Source organism: Polypterus senegalus, chromosome 7, assembly GCF_016835505.1.
Source record: "Polypterus senegalus isolate Bchr_013 chromosome 7, ASM1683550v1, whole genome shotgun sequence".
NCBI classification, from domain to species: Eukaryota; Metazoa; Chordata; class Cladistia; order Polypteriformes; family Polypteridae; genus Polypterus; species Polypterus senegalus.
This window is the reverse complement of record NC_053160.1, coordinates 145,416,001-145,429,000: the sequence shown is the minus strand read 5'-3', so window position 1 is coordinate 145,429,000 and position 13,000 is coordinate 145,416,001. Positions and strand designations below refer to the sequence as shown.

The 13,000-nt window shown below is 37.2% G+C and overlaps 1 protein-coding gene across 2 annotated transcripts in view; it reads left to right on the top strand.

The window, feature by feature from the left end:
* Positions 1 to 8,971, top strand: part of LOC120532902 (globoside alpha-1,3-N-acetylgalactosaminyltransferase 1-like) — an 80,731-nt gene extending 71,760 nt beyond the window's left edge. Inside the window, exons 1-3 of one of the 2 annotated variants that reach the window (XM_039759381.1) lie at positions 3,540 to 3,599; positions 3,765 to 3,818; positions 7,586 to 8,971. In XM_039759381.1, the coding sequence (XP_039615315.1) occupies positions 3,584 to 3,599; positions 3,765 to 3,818; positions 7,586 to 8,460 (945 nt within the window). In that variant the 5' untranslated portion in view covers positions 3,540 to 3,583 and the 3' untranslated portion in view covers positions 8,461 to 8,971. Of the gene's footprint in view, positions 1 to 3,539; positions 3,600 to 3,764; positions 3,819 to 7,585 lie in introns of those variants that run through there. The other variant, XM_039759380.1, reaches the window with a different exon arrangement.
* The last annotated feature ends 4,029 nt before the right edge of the window (positions 8,972 to 13,000 follow it).

Below are 13,000 nucleotides of genomic sequence, written 5' to 3'. Positions count from 1 at the left end.
CTAGCGGTTTCTTCTTTCTCCACCACAGTTCCTACGCCATAAAAACAGGCAGTCCCCATCAGGAGGCCTTCATGCTGAACCTTTGGGCTAATTAAGCCCTTAAACCTGAGTGCCGAGGGCACTAATATTGTTTTTGTTTTTGTCTCTGATAAAATTAGGTTGCCAGGTTGGCACCCCAGCATTTCATTGGCATCTTTGATCTGTTTTCACCTGGATACACTGTTGAATAAAAATGCTTTGTAAAACATCCCAGGAAATGAAAGGTCTCAAAAAGTACAGAAAGAAAGAAAGATAGTTTCCTTCAAAATCCTTTTACATTCTAGGTGTCCTTATCTCACAATTTTCTCCATTTAATAATTTTCAAATAGCTCCTTCCAAAGTTTCTTAGATAACATTTACAAAGTTTGCACTCAGCAAGTATATGTGAAGCACCTCTTCAAGTCAGATTATACTTAAAAAGGTGTTCATTAAAATATCTATAAGGAAATGACTTGTTAAAAAACAAATATGATAAACGTATTTTAAATCCAAATAATTTTGGTGATGTGGATGTGGACAGTGTCATGAGTGGCTAGCAATATGGTCATGGTCAATATGGTCATCTTTGGATGTCTACGTAGCACACTATACAGCACTTCATTCTTTCAGCATTTTCAAAAGGACCATCTTCTGCTTTTTCTAGTGTATTGCTTGTTCATCTTAGCTGACTCATAGCTCTCATTACCTGATCTGTAGAATTTTACGATAGTGAACCAGGATATCTGTTCTGTTTGATTGCCCCTAGCCTTCAAGTATAATTCACCTGAGATTAGTATTATAGCTTGGAAATTTTCCTATTAAAATGTTTATGAAAAAACACTTATTTTTGCCATTCAGCGGCACCTTCCATCACTGAATTAATATGTCAGTTTAATATTATAATTAATTACCACCCAGACAGGCAGCAACTCCTTGAAATCCTGATAAGGATAAGTGGGTTTGAAAATGCATGGCTGAATTGCTGTGAAAACCTAATTTTCTCTGTTGGTTCTCTTATTCTGTCCCAATGGTCGTGCTGCAGTCATCTCCTGTTGATGTCCACGCAATGTCTTTATTCATCGTTTCTCTTAACATTTCCCTCACAGATCTAGATATTAATTGACATACTTTTTTATTTTATCCACTGTTCATTTAAAGCTACATGCAATTATTTATTTATTTATATATTTTTGTTAAACCAATAAAAATTAAATCACAATAAAAAAAAAATGAATGTATTATAACACATTGAAGTGTCTGTGGGAACGCAATTAAACTAGACATTTTCTGAACCCAATTAATATGTCATTATGGGATTGAAGCTTGTGTACAAACTAGTTTTATGTGCAATATTTACATTTTTAAAAATCTGTTTATTTCAATTTATATATTTATTTTAAAGTGAGATTAAATACACTACAAGCCTCATTAATTTATCATTTTTATATTAGAAATTTTTTCATCCGTTTCCAAACCCAGACAGTGCAGTTATACATACGTGGGGGAGTCAAGCTAAAGTTATCAAAAGGGATTTATTAGAAAATGGAACAAACCCTAACAAAACTGATAATATCATTTCTCAATGTAGTCTCCACCCTTCTCAATGCACTTGCGCCACCTGCCTGGAAGTGCCTCGTTATCGGACGTTATCGTTGGTGCCATGACCAAGTGTTGAGAGCAGTTTGAGAGACAGTTGCTGCTGCCAAACATCACCAACCTAAGCAGTCCATCACCTTCTGCAGTGGGCCTCCTCAACTTAACTGCCAATTAGCAGATGAGGATAGACCTGGACAAGCAGCTCACGGTTCCAGAGCATATGGTTGCAACATCACTCCACCATATATGATAATTTTATGATAGAACTCACTATTACCATGGAGGAACGCATGGACAAAGCACAGGAGAGAAAACGTGTGAAGTACCATGAGCTAGGAGAACAATGCCGGAGGTAGGTTTGAAAGGCTAGCTGCGAGCCAATAGAGGTGGGATGGCAAGGCTTTGCAGGCTGCTCTTTCTGCCAAGTCATGGCCAAACTTGGAATGTGGGTGGAAGTGGCAAAGAGGAGAGCCATCAAGGCCATTACAGATGCTGCAGAGAGTGAAGAGGCTGAAGAGGGAGACTACGTGGTCGAGAGTTGCTCTGATGCAGACTGGGGACTTATTAACCCTTGGCTGGGTCACCTGGGCCAGGGTGTCTGATGTTGAGAAAGACCCAAAACACCTGATGACCCCAGGATACGTCACTGAAGATGCATCCCATCACATCCAAGGATGTATCACTCAAGTTGATCATCTTTTTCTACTAAAATTAATATTTTTGTGAGATCATTTAAACTGTGGCTCTGGCAGACCCCCGTGACCCTATTCGGATTCAGCGGGTTAGAAAATGGATGGATTTAAACTGTTCTAAACATTTAACGAATAAACTTTCATATCATCAATTCAGTCATTTTCAAGAGTGACTATTCCATTGCGTTATAGTGCTAGCCCTTATCCACATATTCACTTACTGAACCCACTCAAGTCATTAATAGGGTGCAGTGGTCCAGTATTTTTCTTGGCAAGATGAGGGGCAAGGTAGGAGTAAAGCCTGCATGAGATGCCAGCCCATGTAATTTCTTACCGTAAAAACTATTTTTAAAGCAATTATTGGTCTTCAAGATGGCAAGTAATAAGCAGGTCAGTACTGTGATATCTGTTAGATTTGTCACTGTTAAGCATCCTACAGATACTTTATTGAGAGTTATACTTTTTTATTTCCATATGTCTTATGTTTCAAAATTACAATATCAGATAATAATAACAAATTCTGAATTAATGAAATAACCAATAACAACAAAAATATATTACAGACACTTTACTTTTTAAGGGCTATTGGGGCAATTTCAGTTGATAAGTTACAGTATGTCAGATGGACATCGTGTTGATTGGATTTATGTGGGTTCTGAGAAGCATATTAAAGTACATCTTATTTTAAACAGTTACAGCTTTTTGCAAAAATAGAGTTTTCAATTCCTTTTCTCACTTTTTTTAAAGAGCTCAGCTTAGTTATAATAAATGAACATTTACATGGAGCCTCTCAGCTGAATTTGAACACTTAAATACAGCTATGCTTGTATCTGCTGCTGCTTAACTGCTGGACACTTTCCAAGGAACTCTCTGGCAAGAAATCTTTCTTTTCATTTTTCAATTAAGGATATATAATCTGTAACTAAGGAACCAGACCATCTGGTAAATGTCATCTGGGGCTGAATGAAGACTGCATGAAGCCACCTAGGTTGTATAATTCCTTATATTGCTTATATCCGCTGCAGTTGCTTTTTGTCTAAATATAAATTTTTTATGTGAAAGCTTAAATGCCAGTGTCTCTTTGTGTGATTGCTATTATTATAGCCAAGATGCTATTGACCATTCCTTGTCTAGCTGTGGTCCCTTAAGGACACGAGTGAGTGGATGCTGTTGTGAAGTCCTCTGAGTTAAAATAAAGGTTTGGAAATAAAAAACAGCCCCAGTCAACAAATGGCCTTCCATTAGAGGTCTCTAGAGTTCAGTATGTGGGGTACAGCATGGACAATGAGGCAGGTAAGAAGTTACAGATTAACAGTTACTTAGCTGGTTTTGATATTTCTTCCTATTCCCCGTTAAGAAAAGAAACCAAGAGGTTAATTGGTACCTTTTGTGTTAAGTGTATCTGATAACACAATAAAACAAGGTGTTTTACTCATTCTGTTTTCTCTTTACCCTCAGTATCCCGAAGACAGTTTATCTTGGTCATGGTCCTTGTCATCGCTGGATTAATATGTAAGCTTCAACTTAAGTCTAACAGTGCTGTATTTCTAAACTTTTCAAATTCATTGTAATACCATCTAAAAAATGCAGTAGTATAATTAGTTAATATATCCATAATGAATACCTACTATAAGATTGCCATCAAGACTTTTTTAAAGAATATAAATATATTTGTATGTTAAAAGAACAAAAATATTTTGTAATAATAGGCATGCTTTCAGGTACTGATGCAATTTCTTGTTAAAACTATCAGGAGTAACTCCAGGCCTCATTTGTGGGGCATTTCTGTGGCTACAGGTTTCCATTCCAACCATTACATTATTTGTAGGGGAAACATGTTGTAGACGTAGGTTCATATCCTTTCTTCTTAAAGCATTTCAATACTAATGTACAACTATCCACCAAGACCCACAAACCTTCAAAATCATTATAATTAACAAACATTTGAATGTTTTTTACACAAGAATGGATTTGTTGTCTTCATCTCAATACTACTTGTTGAGATGTTGTACTCTTTTATCTCAAAAAGCAAGTCTAAGCTGTAGACAAACACACACGCACACATAGATAGATAGATAGATAGATAGAGATAGATAGATAGATAGATAGATAGATAGATAGATAGATAGATAGATAGATAGATAGATAGATAGATACTTTATTAATCCCAAGGGGAAATTCACATACTCCAGCAGCAGCATACATAAAGAACAATATTACATTAAAGAGTGCTAAAAATGCAGATAAAACAGACAATAACTTTGTATAAGATAGATAGATAGATAGATAGATAGATAGATAGATAGATAGATAGATAGATAGATAGATAGATAGATAGATAGATAGATAGTATAACTTCTCTCCTCAAAGGCTACAGCAAGCCCTGCATGCTAAATCAAACACATGTATTTTCTAATCTGCTTATCTGCCTAACCTTGGATGGGATACCAGATCATTTCAGGGCACACTCACATTCACATCTAAAAGAGCAAGCTCAGATATTGGACACACTCTGGACCCCATGGAGGTAGTAACGAAGTAGAGAGTTAAAACAAAACTGAGTGCCATTATTAACAATAGAGCGCATCCTCAATTGGACGCATTAACAACTGAGTTCTTTCACCAACAAATTATTCAGCAGAAGTTTGTCAAGAAATGCTCTGGGGTTGTTTTATACTAACAACAATACATCTACATAATGCCTCGCTGGGACAGACAAGTCCCAGACAAGCTTTTCTTTCTTTTGAATTTTCTTACTTATTAGTCATTCCAGTGTGTGTTAGGACTAAAGTCAGTCAGTCAGTCATTTTCCAACCAGCTATATCCTAACTACAGGGTCATGGAAGTCTGCTGGAGCCAATCCCAGCCAACACAGGGCTCAAGGCAGGAAGCAAACCTCAGGCAGGGTGCCAGCCCACTTCAGGGCACACACACACACACATCAAACACACACTAGGGACAATTTCGGATCGCTAATGCACCTAACCTGCATGTCTTTGGACTGTGGGAGGAAACCGGAGCACCCGGAGGAAAGCCACACAGACACGTAGAGAACATGCAAACTTAGGTCTCCTTACTGCGAGGTAGCAGTGCCACCACTGTGCCACAATGCGGCCTAAGACCAAGGTCTGTGTGTATAATTTTTTTAAGAGCTTCTATAAAATGCCAAATTTACACCTGGGAACAAATGAAGTTTTATCTATCTATCTATCTATCTATCTATCTATCTATCTATCTATCTGTCTGAGGCTAGGGACTCTGCTCTGTTGGGCCCTTGAGCAAGACCCTTAACCTGCAATTGCTGAGTGCTTTGAGTAGTGAGAAAAGCGCTATATAAATGCAAAGAATTATTATTATTATTATTATTATCTCTCTATCTTCATAAGAAATGTGCAAAATCAAGGCATCCGATAATAAAAATACAGGGGCAATGCAAGTGCAAAGTTAAAACCATAACAAGTCAAAAGCTAATGTATTTTCCCTAAATATTGTGTTTGTTCAAACAAAATTTCAGTAAAAGTATATCCTTTAAACAATTTAAAGTTTGGACACTTGCTTAATGCAAATGGCCATATTACATATCACGTCTGCCATGACATCACAGGTTACATGGCATGTGTGGACATAAGTGCACTTTTTGAAATTCCTGAATTATTGTCATGAACGTTTTCGGTATTACTGTTTTATCAGTGTTGTTTGTGACATCATCCTGTCTCCTTTGTGCTGTCAATTTCATCATAAGCACCACCATTTTCCATGCTGTTCTCATTGTACAGCCATGGTGTTGTTAGGAACAACATCCAATGTGGCGTGTCAGGGTCATATCATGCCAATATTATAAAAGATGGTATTACACACAGATAGGTGATCAAGTTTTGGAATCACCTCCTTAAAACAAATTATTTTTTAGTCTAATAAGGGAAATAATGACAAATTAGAACTTTGTAGTTTTCTTTTATAGATGTTGTGTTTTGATTGAATTTTAGTGCTTAGTTTATTTGAGGTTTCCTTCATGTTTTGACCATATGCCAGGCTACTCTATTTGTTTGACCCAAGAAAGCCACACATTTACTGATCCATGCAGCTTAAAATCAACCAATCAGAGAAAAAGATGTTGCCCATATGAAAACAAACATTGACACAATGACATTACCAAAATATCTCTAAAAAATTAAAATAAAAGTTGATTAAAAGTATACAGGTATCAAAAAAAAAATGATGAAATGCTGAAACAGAATTAATAACATGCTCCTGACAGCCCAGTCTATTCTCAAAGTGTGGTATAATCACTGAATTTTACATATATACACCCTGTGAAATCCCAGGTCAACCATTTTAACCCATCCCTTGAATTTATTATGTGGTGAATGCTTGGAGCAGTAAAAGATTGTGACTCCAATAACACAAAATGAAACATGAATTTAATAAATAAAAATAGTGCCGGTAAACAGGCCAATGTGTTTTCTGCCAAATGGATCAGTAGAACCTGACTCTTGAATTCACTGTCTGTATGGAGTCAGTGTCTTCTATCCATGTCAGTTTCACTTTCTCCTAGTTCTCCTTTTTGTTTTGTTCTTTATTTCGCCTTATAGAATTTCTTGTATTATGAATTTGTTAGTTTTTGCATACCACTTGGGGTCAGAGCGTAGGGTCAGCCATTGTAGAGCAACCCTGGAGCAACTGCAGGTCAAGGGCACAGCAGAGTAGGATCTCTTTTGGCAGTAATGGGGATTTGAACCGGCAACCTTCCAGATACCACTGTAAATCCTTAGCCTCAGAGCCACCCCTCTACACATAATATACACGTGAGTGTTAAATAAACGGATGTGACTGAACGGATATGATATAAGTGTTAATGGGTGTGTGCATGAGTGTGCCCAACAACGAACTACTACACAGTCCATGGTTTGTTCCTTCCTTACACCAGATGCTGGAAGGATAGGCTTCAGCCCCTTTCAGTCTTGTAATGGAAAATCAAGCTCATAAAAAAAATATTGAAGTATGACAATAATTGCTCTTGAAGGTATTAATTCATTAAGTTCCTGAGTAATGAAATTTCCATGTCCATTTTTTCCATTGTGGCAGGACATTCTGGTGTAAATGTATCCAGTAATTACATAAAGCAATTTAAGCTTAAAAAGATCATGGACTCCCTTGCTATTGCCATCTCTTCCCAAGTGCCTAACAGCTTTAACAGACACTAGCACTTTGGAATGATACTTTCAAATGTAAAATGAATGATATTCTCTGCTCTAACATTTCTGATATGCTGTTTTCAGATTTTCTCAAACCTATTCAGTTAAGCGCAATCCCTGAAGGCTCCTTGGTGAAGCATTCCATGAAAGAAAAGAAGAAGGACTTTTCTCTAAATAAGACTTCCTGGGGGGCTCCTGTTGTATGGGGGGATAGCCCAGAATCCCAAAATGTAAGGCAAAAGTTCATAAACAGGTCACCCACTGTAGGTTTAGCAGTATTTGCAATTGGCACCTACTCCCAGTATCTTCAGCAGTTTCTGGCGTCAGCTGAAGAGTATTTTCTTGCAGAACATTTGGTAACATATTATATTCTGACTGATAATTTGAGAGGGATTCCGTCAATAACCTTGGGAGGAGGCCGTGAAATCAAGCCATTCTATATTGCTGAAAGGCCAGACTTTGTTCATTTGTCCAAAATGAGGATGTCTTTACTGAGCAGCATCATTAAGGAGCTTCTAAAAGATGAAGTGGATTATCTGTTTTGCATGGATGTCGACCAAGTGTTTATCAACCCAGTTGGCTCTGAAATCCTTGGGAACCTTGTAGCCACCCTTCATCCTGAATACTACAATAAACCAATCGACTTGTACCCCTATGAACTAAATATGGATTCTAAAGCGTATGTCTCGATATCAGAAGGCGACTATTATTATTATACATCAGAACTATATGGAGGTATATGTCCTGAGGTCTACCAGCTAACTTTGGTGTGTTCTCAATACATCCTTCAGGATATGGAGATTAACTATCACGCAATTCTCTTTGAAGAGAGCTACCTCAACAAATATCTGATCCAGAGAAAGCCTACAAGAATCTTGTCCCCAGAGTACAACTGGCTGAAGGCAAATAAGAACTCCAAGGAGATACAAGTGAAGAGGATCTTGTCCCTTCAGAGATAATGCAGCATTTGCCTGAATAAACTTTTAGTTGTAACTGCCACGCTTATGTAGTTTATTTATTTGCATTTTCAGTCATTTGCAAACCGGATGATTTTACAGTGAGGTTTATTTGCTTTGTTCAGGAAACACAGCCGTGTTAAACTGAGGTCTCGGACACCTCCACCATGCTCAAATTTTACATTTCATCCAAATCTTTAGGGAGAAACTGGTTAACGTGCTTCATTAAACTTCTTTGCTTAATCATGCTCCTTATTGTCCTACTTTAGTACGCTGCAAAATACCGATCCAAATAATTTTACTTCATTTTAATGAATTTCCTTGTTTTCAGCTCTTTGGCTGGGTTTTCCTATCTCAGTTTTCTCTCTCATTAATTATTACATGGGGGGAAATTCAAGAATTCACAAAGAGGAGTGTTTCAAATGGTAGCATGTTAACTCCTCAAGTTAAGAAGAATCTTTTTGTTACATCTTTCAGAAGCTGGCTGCATATTAAAGAACTATTTCAATCTAAATTAGAAAGTACTGTTTTTTGTTAGGCACAATCCAAAGGCGAAAAATCAATTTTTGTACTAATTCAGTGAAAATGCTAATTATTTTCTCTGTTACTGTTAGTGAACCTACAGAACTGCACACATTATTGGGACACCTGAAGGTTTATTGCGCAGCCTATATAGTTTATAGTACCTAAAACCTTCAACTTTAAACCACAAGGCTGCTGATTCAGTTCTCACCTATGAACCTGCAAAATTGATATAAAACATCTGGGCTCCAGGTGTAAGTAATATTTCTGAAGGTTTGTGACATATTCTGAGATTGTAAGTTGATTTGGATAAAGGTGTCAGCTAAAAATATAATAATAATTACAACCACCTAACAATTATGAAGATGAGTCAAATGAAAAGCCTAAACTTAAACACTGTACCATTACCATGTAAGTTGGCAACATCACTAGCAATGGCATTTGGTGTGATCAGCAGGTGATGTCATAGTATAAAGACTGCAGCCCCACTTGAAACATGCACCAACGAGGAGCAGCTTTCTGTCATCCACGTTTTGAGTGATGAAAGGATGAAGCCTATCACAATTCATCAGCAAATGAAGGTTGAGTACAATCTGTCACTCCAGCAAGTGCACAAGTAGAGCTGAAAGTTCCGAAACAGCACGAGTTCTGTGACAGACTCTACTCGACCAGGTCAGATACACCAGAGTTGACACAGCAGCAGAACACATCATGATGGAAAATCGTTAAGTGACCGAGCATGAATTAGCCACACTTCTGGATATCAGTTGTGGTTCAGCACAACACATCATCCATGATGTGCTCCACTTCCACAAAGTATCTGAAAAGTGGGTGCCACAGTAGCTGACAAGTGATTACAACATCTTCGGACCACTCAAAGACACAATGGACAAAAAAACTTTCAAATTAAATGAAGAGGTGTGGCAGGTTGTGCATGAGTGGCTGTTCAAATGACTTTTTGAGTGGCTGTTCAAATGACTTTTTTTATAATAATAATAATAATCATACATTTGATTTATACAGTATAGCACCTTTCCCATGCTCAAAGTGCTTGCTAGAGGAATTCATGCACTTGGTAAGTGCTGGAAGATTTGTATTGAACTAAGGAGATTATGTAGAAAAACTATACACCTTTGCTGTAATCAATTACGAAAACAAAATATTTTTTGTGCTTTTTTGATGCACCTTCATGTATTAAGAAATACAAGAGGTTGAAAAATGGATAAATGTTTTACTGCACCCATAAGCCATGACCTAATTTTCATGAAAACCAGTATAAGAGAGCAGCATGGCCAGGAATTCAAATGATTGGGTTTGCATATTACTTTGCTTATACAGTAACAGTGACTAGAAGGCATTGTCAATTTTTACATGTCAATAATTCAGTGAATAAATGTTTCAATGTTTGTTCGCAAAGATCTGGAAGGAATACCACAAGAGGACTAGCAGATTATTTGACAGGTCATCACAAAGAATGCACTTTCCACCATCTACAGGAAGGTGCCCTCTTTCATGAATTGCCTGTTCAAAAGGTTGAACCATATTGTGGTGACTTGTAGAAAGGAAAAATTATTCACAGCATCAATGGTGACATCTATCTGTAAGGCCTCATTCACTCTTCTATTCCTGTATGATTTCCATAGCTACATAATGGAGGTAATACCAGCCCCCATTCACAGAACCATGGTTATAAAAAACGTGACATGCTGTATAATTTCCATTCATAAAGAGACACAAAAAATCAATAAACTCAACAATAGTGAATGTTCTTTGCTGGAAAATGCACAAACAGAAAGCCTGCACCTAGCCATCCACTCACAGCTGCCCTTTCCTCTTTCCATCATGGCGACTGGAGTGTATGTGGTCAGCCTCATCTGCAGGAAAGTGGAGTGCTGTTTGCTGTGAGCTCCTTCCATTTGAACCAGAGAGCAAGGTAGGATTTTGTTATAAATTATCAAAGGAGAATTAATGAATAGGACTATGTGTGCTCAAATGTATGCGCACAGTCTCTGCATGTGGCTGGAAATTGCAGTGTTTTTCTTCACTGAAGAACTTTATTTTATACATAAATATCTACGCGTGGAAGTGTGTGTGTCTGTCCAGTCCGGAAGTGAGAGGTGGAGATGGGGTAAGGTCTCCGCCTCCAAGGAAACAGACAACTCGCTTAGCCCCTAATAACACAAGCATGGCCAGCACGTCAGCAGAACAAAGCCTTAGACAAAAGACAAAGTTGCTTAGCTGCTAACATCAGCAAATTCGTATCCCTTTTACTTCTCCTCCCGCTGCTAATGCACAAGCGATGTGAGCATGTCAGCAAATCGAATCCTCCTAGGAGAGAGATGCCCTGAGTAGTTCCTTTCAATTACCTGACATCTCTACATTTCAGTTTATTTTCTGACAATTTCAATAGTTTCTAAGACCCCGGGCTTTTTACAGCAAAGGCTTACACAGCTAGTTTGAATATAAAGTAACAACCAGACATGTGTGGAATAAGTGCATAAAAGTACATATTGTTAACTCACAAAACAACAGATGGAAACTGCAACTCTGTCTCTGCAAATGTAGAGTGTGAATTAGGCTTAATAGGCTGCTCGCCTTTGTGAAGTGCACCTAATCTTATGTTAAAGTTGTACAGCCAGAATTGCAATGGAGTGTTGTATCATCTTCAGCACAGAATCTGCTCTACTTCTCCCTTAGAGTATGATCCACACATGAAGATAACACAGACAAAACTGCAGTAAGACAATGTTCTGAAACCACACGCCACAACTCTAGCATGTGTGGGGTGCCATTGTCTGAGATTGCTGACTGCCTTTTTGGACTCATCACCATGTCTCAGCACCATCTCCTAACAAAACTCATGTAAATTTAAAGAATAAGCTCTCTGTTTTTCACAATCATGGTGTACATTAATCAGCCATGCTTCCCGATGAAGAAGGGCTAAAATCCATATAATAAATGTAGACCTCAACATAAAAATGTTGTAGTGCACTATTTATTTGAATGTATCTTATTATGAATGTAGTAATAAAATGCAACACATTTGTCATCTCAATAGACGGTGCATCACAAACATTTGTAGTACTACAACGTTTTACTACAAATGTTTGTGATGTGCCATCGGTTGGAATGACAAATGCAATGCATTCTATTGCTACAAATGTTTGTGATACACCATCTGTTGGGATGACAGAGACAGACACAGATACACAGATGCCTGACCTTTTATTAAAGTAGATTTACCACCTGAAATATAAGCCTGAAGTGAAGTATTTTTACAAATTAAAAAAAATATATCTAGTTTGTTCTTACTTTTTAAAATGGAGGTGATAGGGCATCCAAACCAAAAGCCTTAAAACTTTTGAATGTGTCCATTTTTCAAACCCCATAGTGTTATTAAGTATTGATCTGCAGCTTCGGAGTGCACACATATTAGAAAAACAGCATATCCATGACATTTTAGGAAGAAAAAAAAGTTTTTGTGAGATTCAGTCTCCATATATTGTTATTGATGTTACTGAATGTTGATGCCTAGATGTCACTTTCTGTCTCCTTTTAACAGATAGCGAGACAAAAATCACTGACAAATCCCTGTTATTTATCACTCACTATTTAACTATATATAACAAAAATAGTTAGAAGTTGACTTAAAATTGTTGCAAACTCCGAATCATCATATATTGGGTTTGACTAAATGTGTACCAGGAAGAAAAAGTTAAACTTATTAATTATGTTTACTAACTTAACTACAATGTTGTCTTCATTGATTTATCATCACATACTTAGTAAGAGTCGCTCAGCATGTGCTATAAAATTAAATTCCAAATTTTGCTTGTGGCACTTCAATTTGCTTTATTGTGATTTGGCTTTATCATATAATCTGCCCTTTTCAATTTTTCACTAATTTGTTATTGTGCTTGCATTTGAAGTGCCACATAAAATGCGTAAGGCTGAATGTTGATTGGCCCTGTGAATGTAGTATCAAGGTACAGTTGGCCTTGTTTCTTTTAAAATTTTAAAG